A 14,064-nucleotide genomic window follows, 5' to 3' on the forward strand; every position below is an offset into this window, starting at 1 on the left:
AGGCCGATAAAGACAAGGAGGCGGGCAAGCGAGCATACGACGTTGAAGGCTGGCGCAGGACCACAACGACGGGCGCTGGGCGGGGAGGCAATGTCGAGAGCGGGCTGACTATATCGGAAGTGGGGTGCAGGATTCGGGCAGGGCGTGGGGCAGAGAGAGGAAGCGGGACAGAGGCAAGACTAGGAGTGGGGAGGAGCCGAGACGTTTTTTTACTCTGGCTTCTCTTCCAAAAGTGGCTCCGACTCTTGAGTACTCTTAGTCTAGAGCTATTTTTTGTCAGGTTATCTCTTCCAAAAGTGGCTCCAACTCTTGAGTACTCTTAGTCTAGAGCTATTTTTTGTCAGGTTACTGTTGGAGCCAAAGCCAAAACCGGTTCAGGAGGCCTCACATACATGTTAAAGCCCCACTAATTTTTTTCACGTAAGTGCTAGTTTGGAAAGTTCATTTGCTAAAGAGATTTCTATTTCTCCAAGGAAAAATAAAATAATTTTCATTTAAAAAAATAAAAATACTTTGAAAATATGGGTCCCATAGTAGCCCTAAATTTGAAAGCCCCACTGGGGTTTTGTTTGTAGTGTGCGCTCGTCAGCCCGGCGGGGAAGGACCAAACGTGAACCGCCGCTTGGCCCTCTATTTAATGAGCACCACCAGTCACTAGACACAGCGCCCGCAGGCCGCAGCTGCAGTCTGCAGAGCACAGCCGTGCGCGGTTTGCAACCGTACCAGCACAAGCACCCCAGGCGGGCAGGAAACAAGCCTCCTCCGCTGCTCCGCCGCAATGGCGTCCCCGCGCGGCCATCGCCGGGCCAGCGTGCTGCAGAAGGCGGCGGCGCTCCTCCTGCTCGCCCTGTCCTGCTGCGGCTGCACCGGTGCCGGCGCCGGTCCATCGGCGCCAACCCCGAAGGTGCCGGCGGTGATCGTGTTCGGGGACTCGACGGTGGACACGGGCAACAACAACGCGATCGGGACCATCCTGAAGAGCAACTTCCCGCCGTACGGGCGCGACATGGCCGGCGGGGCCCAGCCCACGGGGCGGTTCTGCAACGGGCGCCTGCCGCCGGACTTCATCTCCGAGGCGCTCGGCCTGCCGCCGCTGGTCCCGGCCTACCTCGACCCCGCCTACGGCATCCAGGACTTCGCCCGCGGCGTCTGCTTCGCCTCCGCAGGCACCGGCCTCGACAACAAGACCGCCGGCGTCCTGGTACGCAACGCGACCTAGCTACCCCGCACTCGCATAGCCGCAACTCACAATTGCCATGGTTAACCAAAAGTTTTTTTTTAAAAAAAAACAACCTTGCCATTTCGGTCGAGAGACCGGATATCCCTGCGCACTGCACGGCTGCAAAAGCGCTGCAAAGGGGGAGACCAGAGGTGTGCCGTGTGCATGCATCCGCTTGGCGGCACACCTCAAGATAGCAAAACCATTTCATGGCAAGAAGGCCAAGATGGCAGGAAGAGTTGCCAGGGAGAAGATTCCATGAGGCCTGCAGGGCTGCAAACAGCAGCTCGGAGTAGTTAAGCTTCCCTTTCGTCAGCTCGTTCCGGCCTTCCGCGACGACGACGTCGAGGCGGCAGAGAAAATCTCCAGTGGTCCCCTGCAGCTGGAGCTCCCGGAATTGAAGGCGCTCGGCCTGAGCCTTACGGATGGCCGATGGACGCTACGGCCAGTGTTTAAGGCATGGTGACCTCCGCATTTAGATTTTAGTGCGTCGGATTCGAATGGTTGCAGGCAGGCAGTGCTTTCACCAGGCCGCCACGGCGCCACCCGTCATGAACTCCAGCGTAGCACGGTTGGTTAGCAGACCTGTAGCGACCTAATCTGCAGTGTTGCCATCTTCGCTGGCCGCTGGGTTGTGTTCTGTTCTGTTCATGCCTTGTACTCTCACCTAGGGACGGACACAGAATGAAATGAGAGTGAGAGCACACTTACAACAACGCGCTAAAATGTTAGAGTGAGTATATCTAAATTAAGCTTAGCAGGAGATATAATGGTCAAAACCTAGTCTTTACTACTTGCAAGTTGCAACACAAAAATGACCGGAGCCTATTCCCTTAGGTCCGCCCATGCTCTCACCTCCTGAAGAGCTGACTTGAATTCTAGTATCTGTCGTTATTCTCGTCTTTTAGAGGATTTGGTGTTAGAGAAACTCGCGAATTTTAAATAAAAAGGGACAAACAGACCGGCAAAGATCAAAGAGGAAGCTCGTTGGTGGATTCGGGGAGGGGTAAAACATTTAGCCAATCTGCTATAACTTTGTGTTTTTGGTGCATGGCGATCATGCCTCCGTTTTTAATGTTTTTTCCGCTTTTTGTTGGGATTTATTATTTGTAGCTTCTCTGGGCGTCCATCCCCTTTTTAATATGAAAGGCAACTCTCTTATCAATTTCAAAAAAAAAGTATATGCTTTTGGAACGTAGGAGTATAAAACAATGGAAATTTAGAAAGATACAAGGGTCTTCAAACTTCAACCAACAAGCCAGCGCGGTGGGCGACGGGCAACGGGTGGAGCAAAACACTGCATCACTGAAATACACTAGTCCGATGTGCCCCCTTCAGATTGTTATCAGTTTTTTTATTAAAAAAAGAAACACCTTGGAATTCATATATAGGACAACATACATTCTTAATCTCTACCACACTATATAATCCACTACTCTAAATTTTACAAAATTTACCCAACCAAATCATCCACACATCTACAACCTCCACTAAATCCGTTAACTCCGACTTAACACATCATTAAAATCAACGGTTCATATTATTAGATAACCCATATTCCCTTACTCAATCAAAATTAATAAACAATATTATTCGGATGATCTATCATATCTCATCTCTATAACAGGATCCTAACTCAAAGCTAATCGTTGAAAATCGTACTTTGCTTTCGGGCTATACCACATCTTCCAAAAACTTTGCTAGCAAATGGCTTTGTGTTTCTCTCCCTCCCATTGGTTACCTCCTGACATCTAATCAGGCACACTCCAAACATCTTAATATTTCATCGCTGCTCTGTTAAATCGAAGCAGATTAAAACCGGTTGTTTGAATTGCTGTAGCTACAATTTATAGAGACAAAAATATTCTATAAGCAGTAGAAGCCGATACGGATTAAAGCCAAATGAATAGGTTGAGTTCCACCGTAGCAGCCTACCTCAATGGTTTGCTAAAGATGCAGTTGGTGGGGAACTTGGGGAATTTGTTGTGGTGTTTCCTTTCAAATTATTGAGTACAATAGCAAACACCGGTAGTAAATTTTGTTTATTGGTTGGTCTAGATCCATTTCTAGAGAAACATTCTCTCCTCCGCCACAAGTTTGGTTTGGCTTTTGGCTTTGGCTTTTTTCTCTTAAAAGTCGAAAGCTAAATCAAAGGGTCCTAACCAGGAAGCAGTTTTTTTCAAAAGCCATCTTTCTCGTAGTGTAAAATTAAAAGTATCTCTAGACCTACTTATAGTGTCTTTCGGATAAACTGTGCAAATATATACATGGGAGATATTTTAGTGACTTTTAGCGACTTCCATCAAACATTTGTAGCGTTTTATAGCTCACAACCAATAATAGCTTTTTTCACAGCTCATAGCTCACAACAGTTTTTTTCATAGCCACGGTCCAACCAAACATACCCTATAGATGTCCCAGTGGATCGTGTTGAATGGGGCCGCACTAGCCTTGATACATCTCATAGTGTTTTGGCACGACATGACCCGATGCATATAGTGCTCGTGCCAGCAAGGCACGTCGCCCTAGCACGGTGGGCTGACACAAGCACGGCACGACTAAGTGGTTGGCACAGGGCAGACATGGCTTAGATCAACTGTTGAATAGTGGACATGATTGTGATTTGTGCTTATGGTTGTGAATTGTGATTTGTTACCGTTTTAAATATGATAAATTTAGTAATATGAATATTCATGTTTTGAAATTATATCTGTAATTTTAAAGATGTTTTAAAGTGAAATAGTGTATGGCTCTCACGAGTACTGTTAGGTGCTACCATGTTAGTGTTAATAGTATTGACACAGCACGATTAGGCACTATTGGCCTGTTTGGTTCCCTTCTTATATGAGCCAAGCTGTACTTGGGCAGCCAAGTTCCAAGTAGCCAGGTTGAGCGCATGCATATGAGCGATGTTTGGTTATTGTATGCACGAAACCTGGTTGCTCGGAGATTTCGTCTGGTTAGCTTCATGCAGGCATCTTCTCACACTCACAGAGCCACTGACATATCTGATCCACGTGCTTGTTGCGCTCGCGCGAGCCTGGCCACATAGAAACGAAGATTTTTGCCGCATGAGTAGAGCCTGGCTCATAAGAAAATCCTGCACTGCGTGAGACAGGCCCTAACCTTCATCCAAGCAACCAAACGCTCAGCCACTGTACGAAACGGGCCTGGTTGTGGGTTGGGTCAGGCAACCAAACGGCTCCTATATGTCATGTCTGAGACGATGGATGAACATGTTTAATTATAGACATGGCACACCACAATTATCCGTATCTGATATTGTCGTGCCTAAAACATTACTGTGTTTTATAGTGTTGGTGCTAGTGGCGTGCTGTGGCACGTTAGCCACAGCCCACGAGAACTGAGCGTGAATTAAATGGGTAATAAAAACGCACGAGTCCTGTTCCCTGAGCGAGCGTCGTGGGGGTGCATTCAACCTCTGAATCTAGCCATCTACGATCTACCACAGAGGACGATCGTCATGTACACTGTGCAGTGTGCACAGATCAGGACCCCTGCCAGAGGCACACCTGCTATGCATCCGTGCAATGAATTTTAGTTCTGATCTTAATTACTTGCACTGCGCCGATCATGGTTGAGGCTGCTAGCTGACTGCTACACAAAATCTGTCTGGTCTTCTTTCCCTGCGACTGCGAGCGGCCGTGAAGTCAGTGATCCCGCTGTGGAAGGAGGTGGAGTACTTCAAGGAGTACAAGCGGCGGCTCCGGCGACACGTGGGGCTCGCCGGTGCCCGTCGCATCGTCTCCGACGCGCTGTACGTGGTGAGCGTCGGCACCAACGACTTCCTGGAGAACTACTTCCTGCTGGTGACGGGGCGGTTCGCGGAGTTCACGGTGGGCGAGTTCGAGGACTTCCTGGTGGCGCAGGCGGAGTGGTTCCTGGGCGAGATCCACCGGCTGGGCGCGCGGCGGGTCGCCTTCGCGGGGCTCAGCCCCATCGGCTGCCTGCCCCTGGAGCGCACGCTCAACACGCTCCGCGGCGGCTGCGTCGAGGAGTACAACCAGGTGGCCCGGGACTACAACGCCAAGGTGCTCGACATGCTCCGCCGGCTCACGGCGGCGCGGCCGGGGCTGAGGGTCGCCTACATCGACGTGTACCAGAACATGCTGGACCTCATCACCGACCCTTCCACGCTGGGTACGTGACTGAGTGTCCCTCCAGGAGTTGGCAATTGCAATGCCATGCCACCTGATCTGACCTGGCCTGGATGGACGACTGGCAGGGCTGGAGAACGTGGAGGAGGGGTGCTGCGCCACGGGGAAGGTGGAGATGTCGTACCTGTGCAACGAGAAGAGCCCCGACACATGCGACGACGCGGACAGGTACTTCTTCTGGGACTCCTTCCACCCCACCCAGAAGGTGAACCAGTTCTTCGCCAAGAAGACGCTGGACCTGTGCTACGACCAGCTCCTGCTGTGATGCTGATGATGCGCCCTAGAGCTCAGTGTGGCTACGTTTAGTCCACACTCCACAGTCAAAATTGTTGCTGCTAATTCGTCTCCGTGTGTATAGCATAGCTAGCATTCGATGTGATGTATGTAGTAGTATATGGTTGCTGTGCCTGTCTCGATGCGTCGATCGATGGATTCACGATTCTTTTGGGCTTAAATGCTCATAAGGGAGATAAAATTTACACATTTGACGCGAGTTACAATTGGTTCCGGCCGGAGCCGGACGTCTTTTATGCCATTTGTTTGTGACAGAGAGATCGATGGATGTAGTATATACTGCTAGTAGTAGTTCCTAGGCTCTTGGTGGAGTGATTGATTAAACAAGCAGAGCAGAGAGAAACAAGCAGCTGCAATGCAACAGTTCAGTTACGGATGGCGCCGGAGATGGATCACGCATTCACCGTTCTGGACAAGTTGTTGGTGATGCAGCCCATCCTGAAGATCTTGGCGAAGGAGCGCCAGAGCCTGAGCTCCTGGTGCGCCATCATCGTCGGCATCCCCTCCTTCACGCAGTGGTCGTACTTCTCCAGCACCGACACAATGTAGCTGAATTCCGGCCGCCGCGCCGGGTTCGCCGACCAGCACTTCTTGATCAGGCTGTTGAGCACCGGCGGGCACGAGCTCGACAGCGGCGGGCGCAGGTTCTGACGACGAAGAAGAAGAATTCAGTTCAGCAAAGAATTAGCAGTACGCGGCCTGCTTGCATGAAGAGAAGGAAACGAAACGAAGCAACAGAACCCAACCTTCTCCGATGCGGCGTACGCGGCCTGCACGGGCGTCATCCCCTGGAACGGGAGCAGGCAGGTGGTGAGCTCCCAGAGCACGATGCCGAAGCTGTACACGTCCACCTTGCGGGTGTAGGGCTTCTCCTTGGTCATCTCCGGCGCCATCCAGCGGTAGGTGCCCTTGTTGCCCTTGGTGGCCTGGCACTTGGTCTCCAGGCAGGAGGTGCCGAAGTCGGCCACCTTGACGCGCATCTCGTCGTTGAGCAGCAGGTTCTGGGACTTGAGGTCCCGGTGGATCACGCCCTGCGCGTGCAGGTACTCCATGCCCCGCGAGATGTCCAGCGCCAGCTTCAGGATCGTCTCCGGCGACAGCGAGTGAGGGTCCTTCTTGTTCAGGTACATCCGCAGCGTCCCCTGGGACATGTACTCCGTGATGATGCAGTACACCGGCGGCTTCTTGCACGCCGCGATGAACTGCACGATGTTGGGGTGGTAGAGGCGGGAGAGGAAGGCCACCTCGGAGTTGAACTGCTCCTCCAGCACGGCGCGCTGGGCCTCGTCGCGCTCCGGGATGCGCACCATCTTCACGGCCACGGCGCGCTGCTTGTAGATGCCGCGGTAGATGCGGCTGTTGGCGCCCGCCGCGAACTTGTTGCCGATGAAGAGCTGCGACAGGTCGGCCATCCATTCCTCCCGCCGCCCGCTGCTGTCCGGCCGGGACGACCCTTCGCACAGCACCGTGTCCAGCAGCATGGACCACGACTCCATGCTGTCCCACCGCTTCTTCTCCATGTCGTCCGCCTCTGGCGGCGGCCACGGGCTCCTCCCGCGCCCCGACGTCGAGGGGGACGCCGCGAACGGCAGGGACGGGCCCCGACGTGGGGACACCGCCGCGGCCTGCTGGTCCACGTCCCCGCCGCCGATCGGCCGCGGCAGCCGGAAGCAAGACAGCATGTGGGGCGCCAGGATCAAGACTCGTTGCGCGACGTCGCGCGCGGCATGCCGGCGACGGTACCGCTGCACTACCAGCACGACCGATGGCGTCGCGACACGCCAGACGACGGCCGCGCCACCGCCAGTGGCATTGCTCGCTGCGCCGCCGCCGTCACCACCACACTCACGATGCTTAATTACAGGTCTTCACACCCCAAATTAAAGCAAAGTATCTTCACCACGCATAAGCTAACCAAGATCCCAAACTCCCACGCCCATGCAAGCAACTCCCAGATAGATAACAACCCTGTGTACTGCGGGGTAGCTACCCTATCCACAAAACATGCGTACCCAGCTGCTGCCCGCGCTGCTAGCTAGCTTCTTGGAGGATGCAGACGGCACGAAAGCGGATAAAGGCACGAGGAGGAGACGGTGTCCTTCTTCCTCCTCGAGTCCTCTCCCGCACCCTTGAGGAGCAAGCCGCAAGCGCTGGTGTAGTTGACTCCAGAGTCCAGAGCGTGGGGATATGCCGGAGGAGAGAGTAAAGGTGCTCAAGGATGTCTCGTGAAGATGCAGTTCAGAAAAGGCCGCACCTTTTCGGCGTCTTCCAGCGCCTAGTTCTCAACTTCTCATCTGCTTCCCATCTGATCGGTGATCGCCCCCAGCTACGCGGCAGATGAGAACAGAGAGAGATATCTCCAGCGGAAAAACAAAGTGCTGAGGAAAAAGATCTCTGCAATGGAAAAAACGGCAAAAAAAGGGAAAAGCTTGGGATGACATGACCTGCAGGCAAGACGCTATCACGCTAAGCACAATGCGTCGGAAAAGGCACGGCAAGCAGATGCGGCGATCTCTCTCTCTCTATCTCTCTCGACGTATAGTTGCGGCACTTGCGCTTTCACCGGTCGGCATGGAGTTCGTTCTGTGGCAAGGATGGACGACGCGCCGTCGATGGTATGGCATCAGCGAATGCGTCATACTGTCATATCTCGCCATTTCTGGCCAAGGGGGAAGACGAGACGGGAAAGGTGGAGGCAAACGCCAAATGGCTATTTCAAGGGCCGAACGAACATCTTTGTTCTGGGTCGGTTTCGAAGGCTCGAATCTAGCCCAACACACTGATATGGACTTTTGTACCCTGTGACATGTGGCCCAGCAAAAAAAGTAACCAAACCATTAGTTTGGCATGGATTCTTGGCCTAAAATTCTCTCTGGGCAACACGATGACCAGTAGCAATGCAGCATCCCTGGTATTCACTGGAAAAGAACAGGACAACAATTGTCAATCTTTCACAGTACAGAGACTCAGATCTTGAGTTTGACTTGAATGCCATCATTTCAAATCGAAGAACAGGTCGAAACTAGAGATGGCAATGGATAAATACCTACCGGGTATTACTACTCCATACTCATAATCACGACATAAAAATAACCTCACCGGGTCACCCATATACACTGGTGGGTATGGATTTATCCCCATACCCATACCCATGTGGGTATGGGTCACCCATCGGGTCACCCGTACCTACAAAAATTAAACATCTATCAAAATATTATACTATACAAATGTCAAGTATATCCATATAAATACCATTACAAAATTTTCTAGCATCATTTAACCATCCATTCAACACACCAAAGATAATTGGATAAAGTAGTAACACTAGGATAGTACTACATAACACATTACATGTTCCATTACATGTTCATTAAATTATCGTTAAGCCTTCTATAACATTATGGTCTAAAAGGTTGTTAAATAGTAAAAAAGATGGATGGCTAAAGTCCAAGTTCATGCTTGGGCTAAGTTTATATTGGGTATTTTATACCCATGGGTTAACAGGTATGGGTGAAGGCGAAACGTTCTAATACCCATTTACCCATTGGGTGAAGATTTTTGCCCAATAACAGACCCACGGGTAGAATATTTAGCCCACATACATACCCTAATGGAGTAAATACCCATCGGGTATCGGGTCGCGGGTACCCTGAAAGGGAATTAGGCTTACACCTAGTTCCTAAATAGTTTTGGTGGTTGAATCGCCCAACACAAACAATTGGACTAACTAGTTTGCTCTAGATTATATGTTCTACAGGTGCCAAAAGTTCATCTATAACTATACTAAATCGACTGTCCGGAATACCGTAGATTATTCCGGACAGGAGAAGCTTTTTGGAAAAACAGGCCAAGCGCGGACCGTCCGGGCCCTTGCGGCGGACCGTCCGCAACACTAGAATGACTCTCGGACAGAACCAATGCAAAAATACAAGTTTCCATTACGGACTGTCCGGAGGAAAAGCAAAGACCGTCCGAGCCCTCGCGCGGACCGTCCGGCCTCAGGCGCGGACCGTCCGGTCGGTAAGAAACCGAAAAACCCGAAGGTAACGGGTTCAGAGAAATGAATTATAGGGGGCCTCGCGGACCGTCCGGGGTGCACGACCGGACCGTCCGCGACTGGCTCTGTCTGACATCTGACGACGCATTAAATGCAATATAGCCGTTGATATAGCCGTTACTGCTGACCGTTGCATTTTCAGCCGTTGATCTACAGGGGCGGACCGTCCGGACCTGGCTCGCGGACCGTCCGCGCTCAGCAGAATGGCCCAACGGCTAGGAAGTGGTTGGTGGCTATAAATACAACCCCAACCACCTCCATTCAATACATCCAAGCATTCCAACCTTCAACATTCAATACAAGAGCTAGCAATCCATTCCAAGACACATTAAAAGCCTCCATCTCTCCAAGTTTCACAATCGAGAAAAGAGATCATTAGTGATTAGTGACTTGAGAGAGAAAGTGATCCGTGTGTTATTTGTCGCTCTTGTCGCTTGGCTTTTGCAATCGTGCTTTCTTTCAATCTTTCTTGCGATCAACTCAATTGTAACCAAGGCAAGAGACACCAATTGTGTGGTGATCCTTGCGGGGAAGTTTGTTCCCGTTTGATTGAGAAGAGAAAGCTCACTCGGTCCGAGGGACCGTTTGAGAGAGGGAAGGGTTGAAAGAGACCCGGCCTTTGTGGCCTCCTCAACGGGGAGTAGGTTTGCGAGAACCGAACCTCGATAAAACAAATCCACGTGTCACACTCGTTATTTGATTGCGATTTATTTTGCACCCTCTCTCGCGGACTCATTTCTATTTCTAACGCTAACCCGGCTTGTAGTTGTGTTTATATTTGTAAATTTCAGTTTCGCCCTATTCACCCCCCCTCTAGGTGACTATCAATTGGTATCAAAGCCCGGTGCTTCATTAGAGCCTAACCGCTCGAAGTGATGTCGGGAGATCACGCCAAGAAGGAGATGGAGACCGGCGAAAAGCCCACTACAAGCCACGGGAGCACTTCATCGGAAGAATCTCGCACCAAGAGGAGGGAGAAGAAGAAGAGCTCCTCCAACAAAGGGAAGGAGAAGAAATCTTCTTCTCACCACAAAGAGAAGAAGGAAAAATCTTCTTCCCACAAGCCGCATCGGAGTGGGGACAAGCAAAAGAGGATGAGGAAAGTGGTCTACTACGAGACCGACACTTCATCAACATCGACCTCCGGCTCCGATGCACCCTCCGTAACTTCTAAACGCCAAGAGCGTAAGAAGTTTAGTAAGATCCCCCTACACTACCCTCGCATTTCTAAACATGCACCTTTACTTTCCGTCCCATTAGGCAAACCACCAACTTTTGATGGTGAAGATTATGCTAGGTGGAGTGATTTAATGCGATTTCATCTAACCTCACTCCACAAAAGTATATGGGATGTTGTTGAGTTTGGTGCACAGGTACCGTCGGTAGGGGATAAAGAATATGATGAGGATGAGGTGGCCCAAATCGAGCACTTCAACTCTCAAGCGACAACAATACTCCTCGCCTCTTTAAGTAAAGAGGAGTATAACAAAGTTCAAGGGTTGAAGAGCGCTAAGGAGGTTTGGGATGTGCTCAAAACCGCGCACGAGGGAGATGAGCTCACAAAGATCACCAAGCGGGAAACGATCGAGGGGGAGCTCGGTCGGTTCCGGCTTCGCAAAGGGGAAGAGCCACAACACATGTACAACCGGCTCAAGACCTTGGTGAACCAAGTACGCAACCTCGGGAGCAAGAAGTGGGACGACCACGAAATGGTTAAGGTTATTCTAAGATCTCTCATTTTCCTTAACCCCACTCAAGTTCAATTAATTCGTGGTAATCCCAGATATACTAAAATGACCCCCGAGGAAGTTATCGGGAATTTTGTGAGTTTTGAGTGCATGATCGAAGGCTCGAGGAAGATCAACGAGCTTGATGATCCCTCCACATCCGAAGCTCAACCTGTCGCATTCAAGGCGACAGAGGAAAAGAAGGAGGAGTCTACACCAAGTAGACAACCAATCGACGCCTCCAAGCTCGACAATGAGGAAATGGCGCTCGTCATCAAGAGCTTCCGCCAAATCCTCAAGCAACGGAAGGGGAAGGATTACAAGTCCCGTTCCAAGAAGGTTTGCTACAAATGTGGTAAGCCCGGTCATTTTATTGCTAAATGTCTCATATCTAGTGACAGTGACCGAGGCGACGACAAGAAGGGGAGAAGAAAGGAGAAGAAGAGGTACTACAAGAAGAAGGGCGACGATGCTCATGTTTGTCGGGAGTGGGACTCCGACGAAAGCTCTAGCGACTCCTCCGACGACGAGGACGCCGCCAACATCGCCATCACCAAAGGACTCCTCTTCCCCAACGTCGGCCACAAGTGCCTCATGGCAAAGGACGGCAAACGGAAGAAGGTTAAATCCAACTCCTCCACTAAATATGAGTCTTCTAGTGATGATAATGCTAGTGATGAGGAGAATAATTTGCGTACCCTTTTTGCCAACCTCAACATGCAACAAAAGGAGAAACTTAATGAATTGATTAGTGCCATCCATGAAAAGGATGATCTCTTGGACACCCAAGAGGACTTCCTAATCAAGGAAAATAAAAAGCATGTTAAGGTTAAAAATGCTTATGCTCTAGAAGTAGAAAAATGTCAAAAACTATCTAGTGAGCTAAGCACTTGCCGTGAGTTGATTGACAACCTTAGAAATGAAAATGCTAATTTGCTAGCTAAGGTTGATTCTCATGTTTGCAATGTTTCAATTCCCAACCCTAGAGATAATAATGATGATTTGCTTGCTAGGATTGAAGAATTGAACATTTCTCTTGCTAGTCTTAGATTAGAAAATGAAAATTTGATTGCTAAGGCTAAAGATTTTGATGTTTGCAAAGTTACTATTTCCGATCTTAGAGATAAAAATGATATTCTACATGCTAAGATTGTTGAACTTAATTCTTGCAAACCGTCTACATCTACTGTTGAGCATGTATCTATTTGTACTAGATGTAGAGATGCTAACATTGATGCTATTCATGATCATATGGCTTTAATTAAACAACAAAATGATCATATAGCAAAATTAGATGCTAAAATTGCCGAGCATAACTTAGAGAATGAAAAATTTAAATTTGCTAGAAGTATGCTCTATAATGGGAGACGCCCTGGCATCAAGGATGGCATTGGCTTCCAAAGGGGAGACAATGTCAAACCTAGTGCCCCTCCTAAAAGATTGTCAAATTTTGTTAAGGGCAAGGCTCCCATGCCTCAGGATAACGAGGGTTACATTTTATACCCTGCCGGTTATCCTGAGAGCAAAATTAGAAGAATTCATTCTAGGAAGTCTCACTCTGGCCCTAATCATGCTTTTATGTATAAGGGTGAGACATCTAGCTCTAGGCAACCAACCCATGCTAAGTTGCCTAGAAAGAAAATTCCTAGTGCATCAAATGAGCATAACATTTCATTTAAGACTTTTGATGCATCTTATGTTTTAACTAACAAATCAGGCAAAGTAGTTGCCAAGTATGCTGGGGGCAAGCACAAGGGGTCAAAGATTTGTGTTTGGGTACCCAAAGTTCTTGTGTCTAATGCCAAAGGACCCAAAACCATTTGGGTACCTAAAGTCAAGAACTAAACTTGTTTTGTAGGTTTATGCATTCGGGGGCTCAAGTTGGATACTCGACAGCGGGTGCACAAACCACATGACAAGGGAGAAAAAGATGTTCTCCTCATATGAGAAAAACAAGGATCCCCAACGAGCTATCACATTCGGGGATGGAAATCAAGGTTTGGTCAAAGGTCTTGGTAAAATAGCTATATCTCCTGACCATTCTATTTCCAATGTTTTTCTTGTAGATTCTTTAGATTACAATTTGCTTTCCATTTCACAATTATGTCAAATGGGCTACAACTGTCTTTTCACTGATGTAGGTGTCACTGTCTTTAGAAGAAGTGATGATTCAATAGCATTCAAGGGAGTGTTAGAGGGTCAGCTATACTTGGTAGATTTTGATAGAGCTGAACTCGACACTTGCCTAATTGCTAAGACTAACATGGGTTGGCTCTGGCACCGCCGACTAGCCCATGTTGGGATGAAGAATCTTCACAAGCTTCTAAAGGGAGAACACATTTTAGGATTAACAAATGTTCATTTTGAGAAAGACAGGATTTGTAGCGCATGTCAGACAGGAAAGCAAGTTGGCTCTCATCATCCGCATAAGAACATCATGACGACCGATAGGCCACTAGAGCTCCTACACATGGACCTATTCGGCCCGATTGCTTACATAAGCATCGGCGAGAGTAAGTACTGTCTGGTTATTGTGGATGATTATTCTCGCTTCACTTGGGTATTCTTTTTGCAAGAAAAATCTCAAAC

The 14,064-nt window shown here is 49.4% G+C and overlaps 2 protein-coding genes across 2 annotated transcripts; one reads left to right on the forward strand and one right to left on the reverse strand.

Annotated features, from left to right (window-relative positions):
• Positions 1-614: 614 nt before the first annotated feature.
• Positions 615-5,879, forward strand: LOC100191259 (uncharacterized). The gene is made up of 3 exons (NM_001136693.1): positions 615-1,201; positions 4,891-5,380; positions 5,466-5,879. The coding sequence occupies exons 1-3, from the start codon at positions 779-781 to the stop codon at positions 5,660-5,662; spliced, it is 1,110 nt and encodes a 369-aa protein (NP_001130165.1). The 5' UTR covers positions 615-778; the 3' UTR covers positions 5,663-5,879.
• LOC100281535 (HT1 protein kinase) lies at positions 5,840-7,905 on the reverse strand. The gene is given in 2 exon segments (NM_001154453.1): positions 5,840-6,338; positions 6,438-7,905. Coding segments are annotated over 2 exon segments (1,191 nt in total). The 5' UTR covers positions 7,374-7,905; the 3' UTR covers positions 5,840-6,083.
• Between the last annotated feature and the right edge of the window lie 6,159 nt (positions 7,906-14,064).

Source organism: Zea mays, chromosome 9, assembly GCF_902167145.1.
Source record: "Zea mays cultivar B73 chromosome 9, Zm-B73-REFERENCE-NAM-5.0, whole genome shotgun sequence".
In the NCBI taxonomy this organism is placed as follows: domain Eukaryota; kingdom Viridiplantae; phylum Streptophyta; class Magnoliopsida; order Poales; family Poaceae; genus Zea; species Zea mays.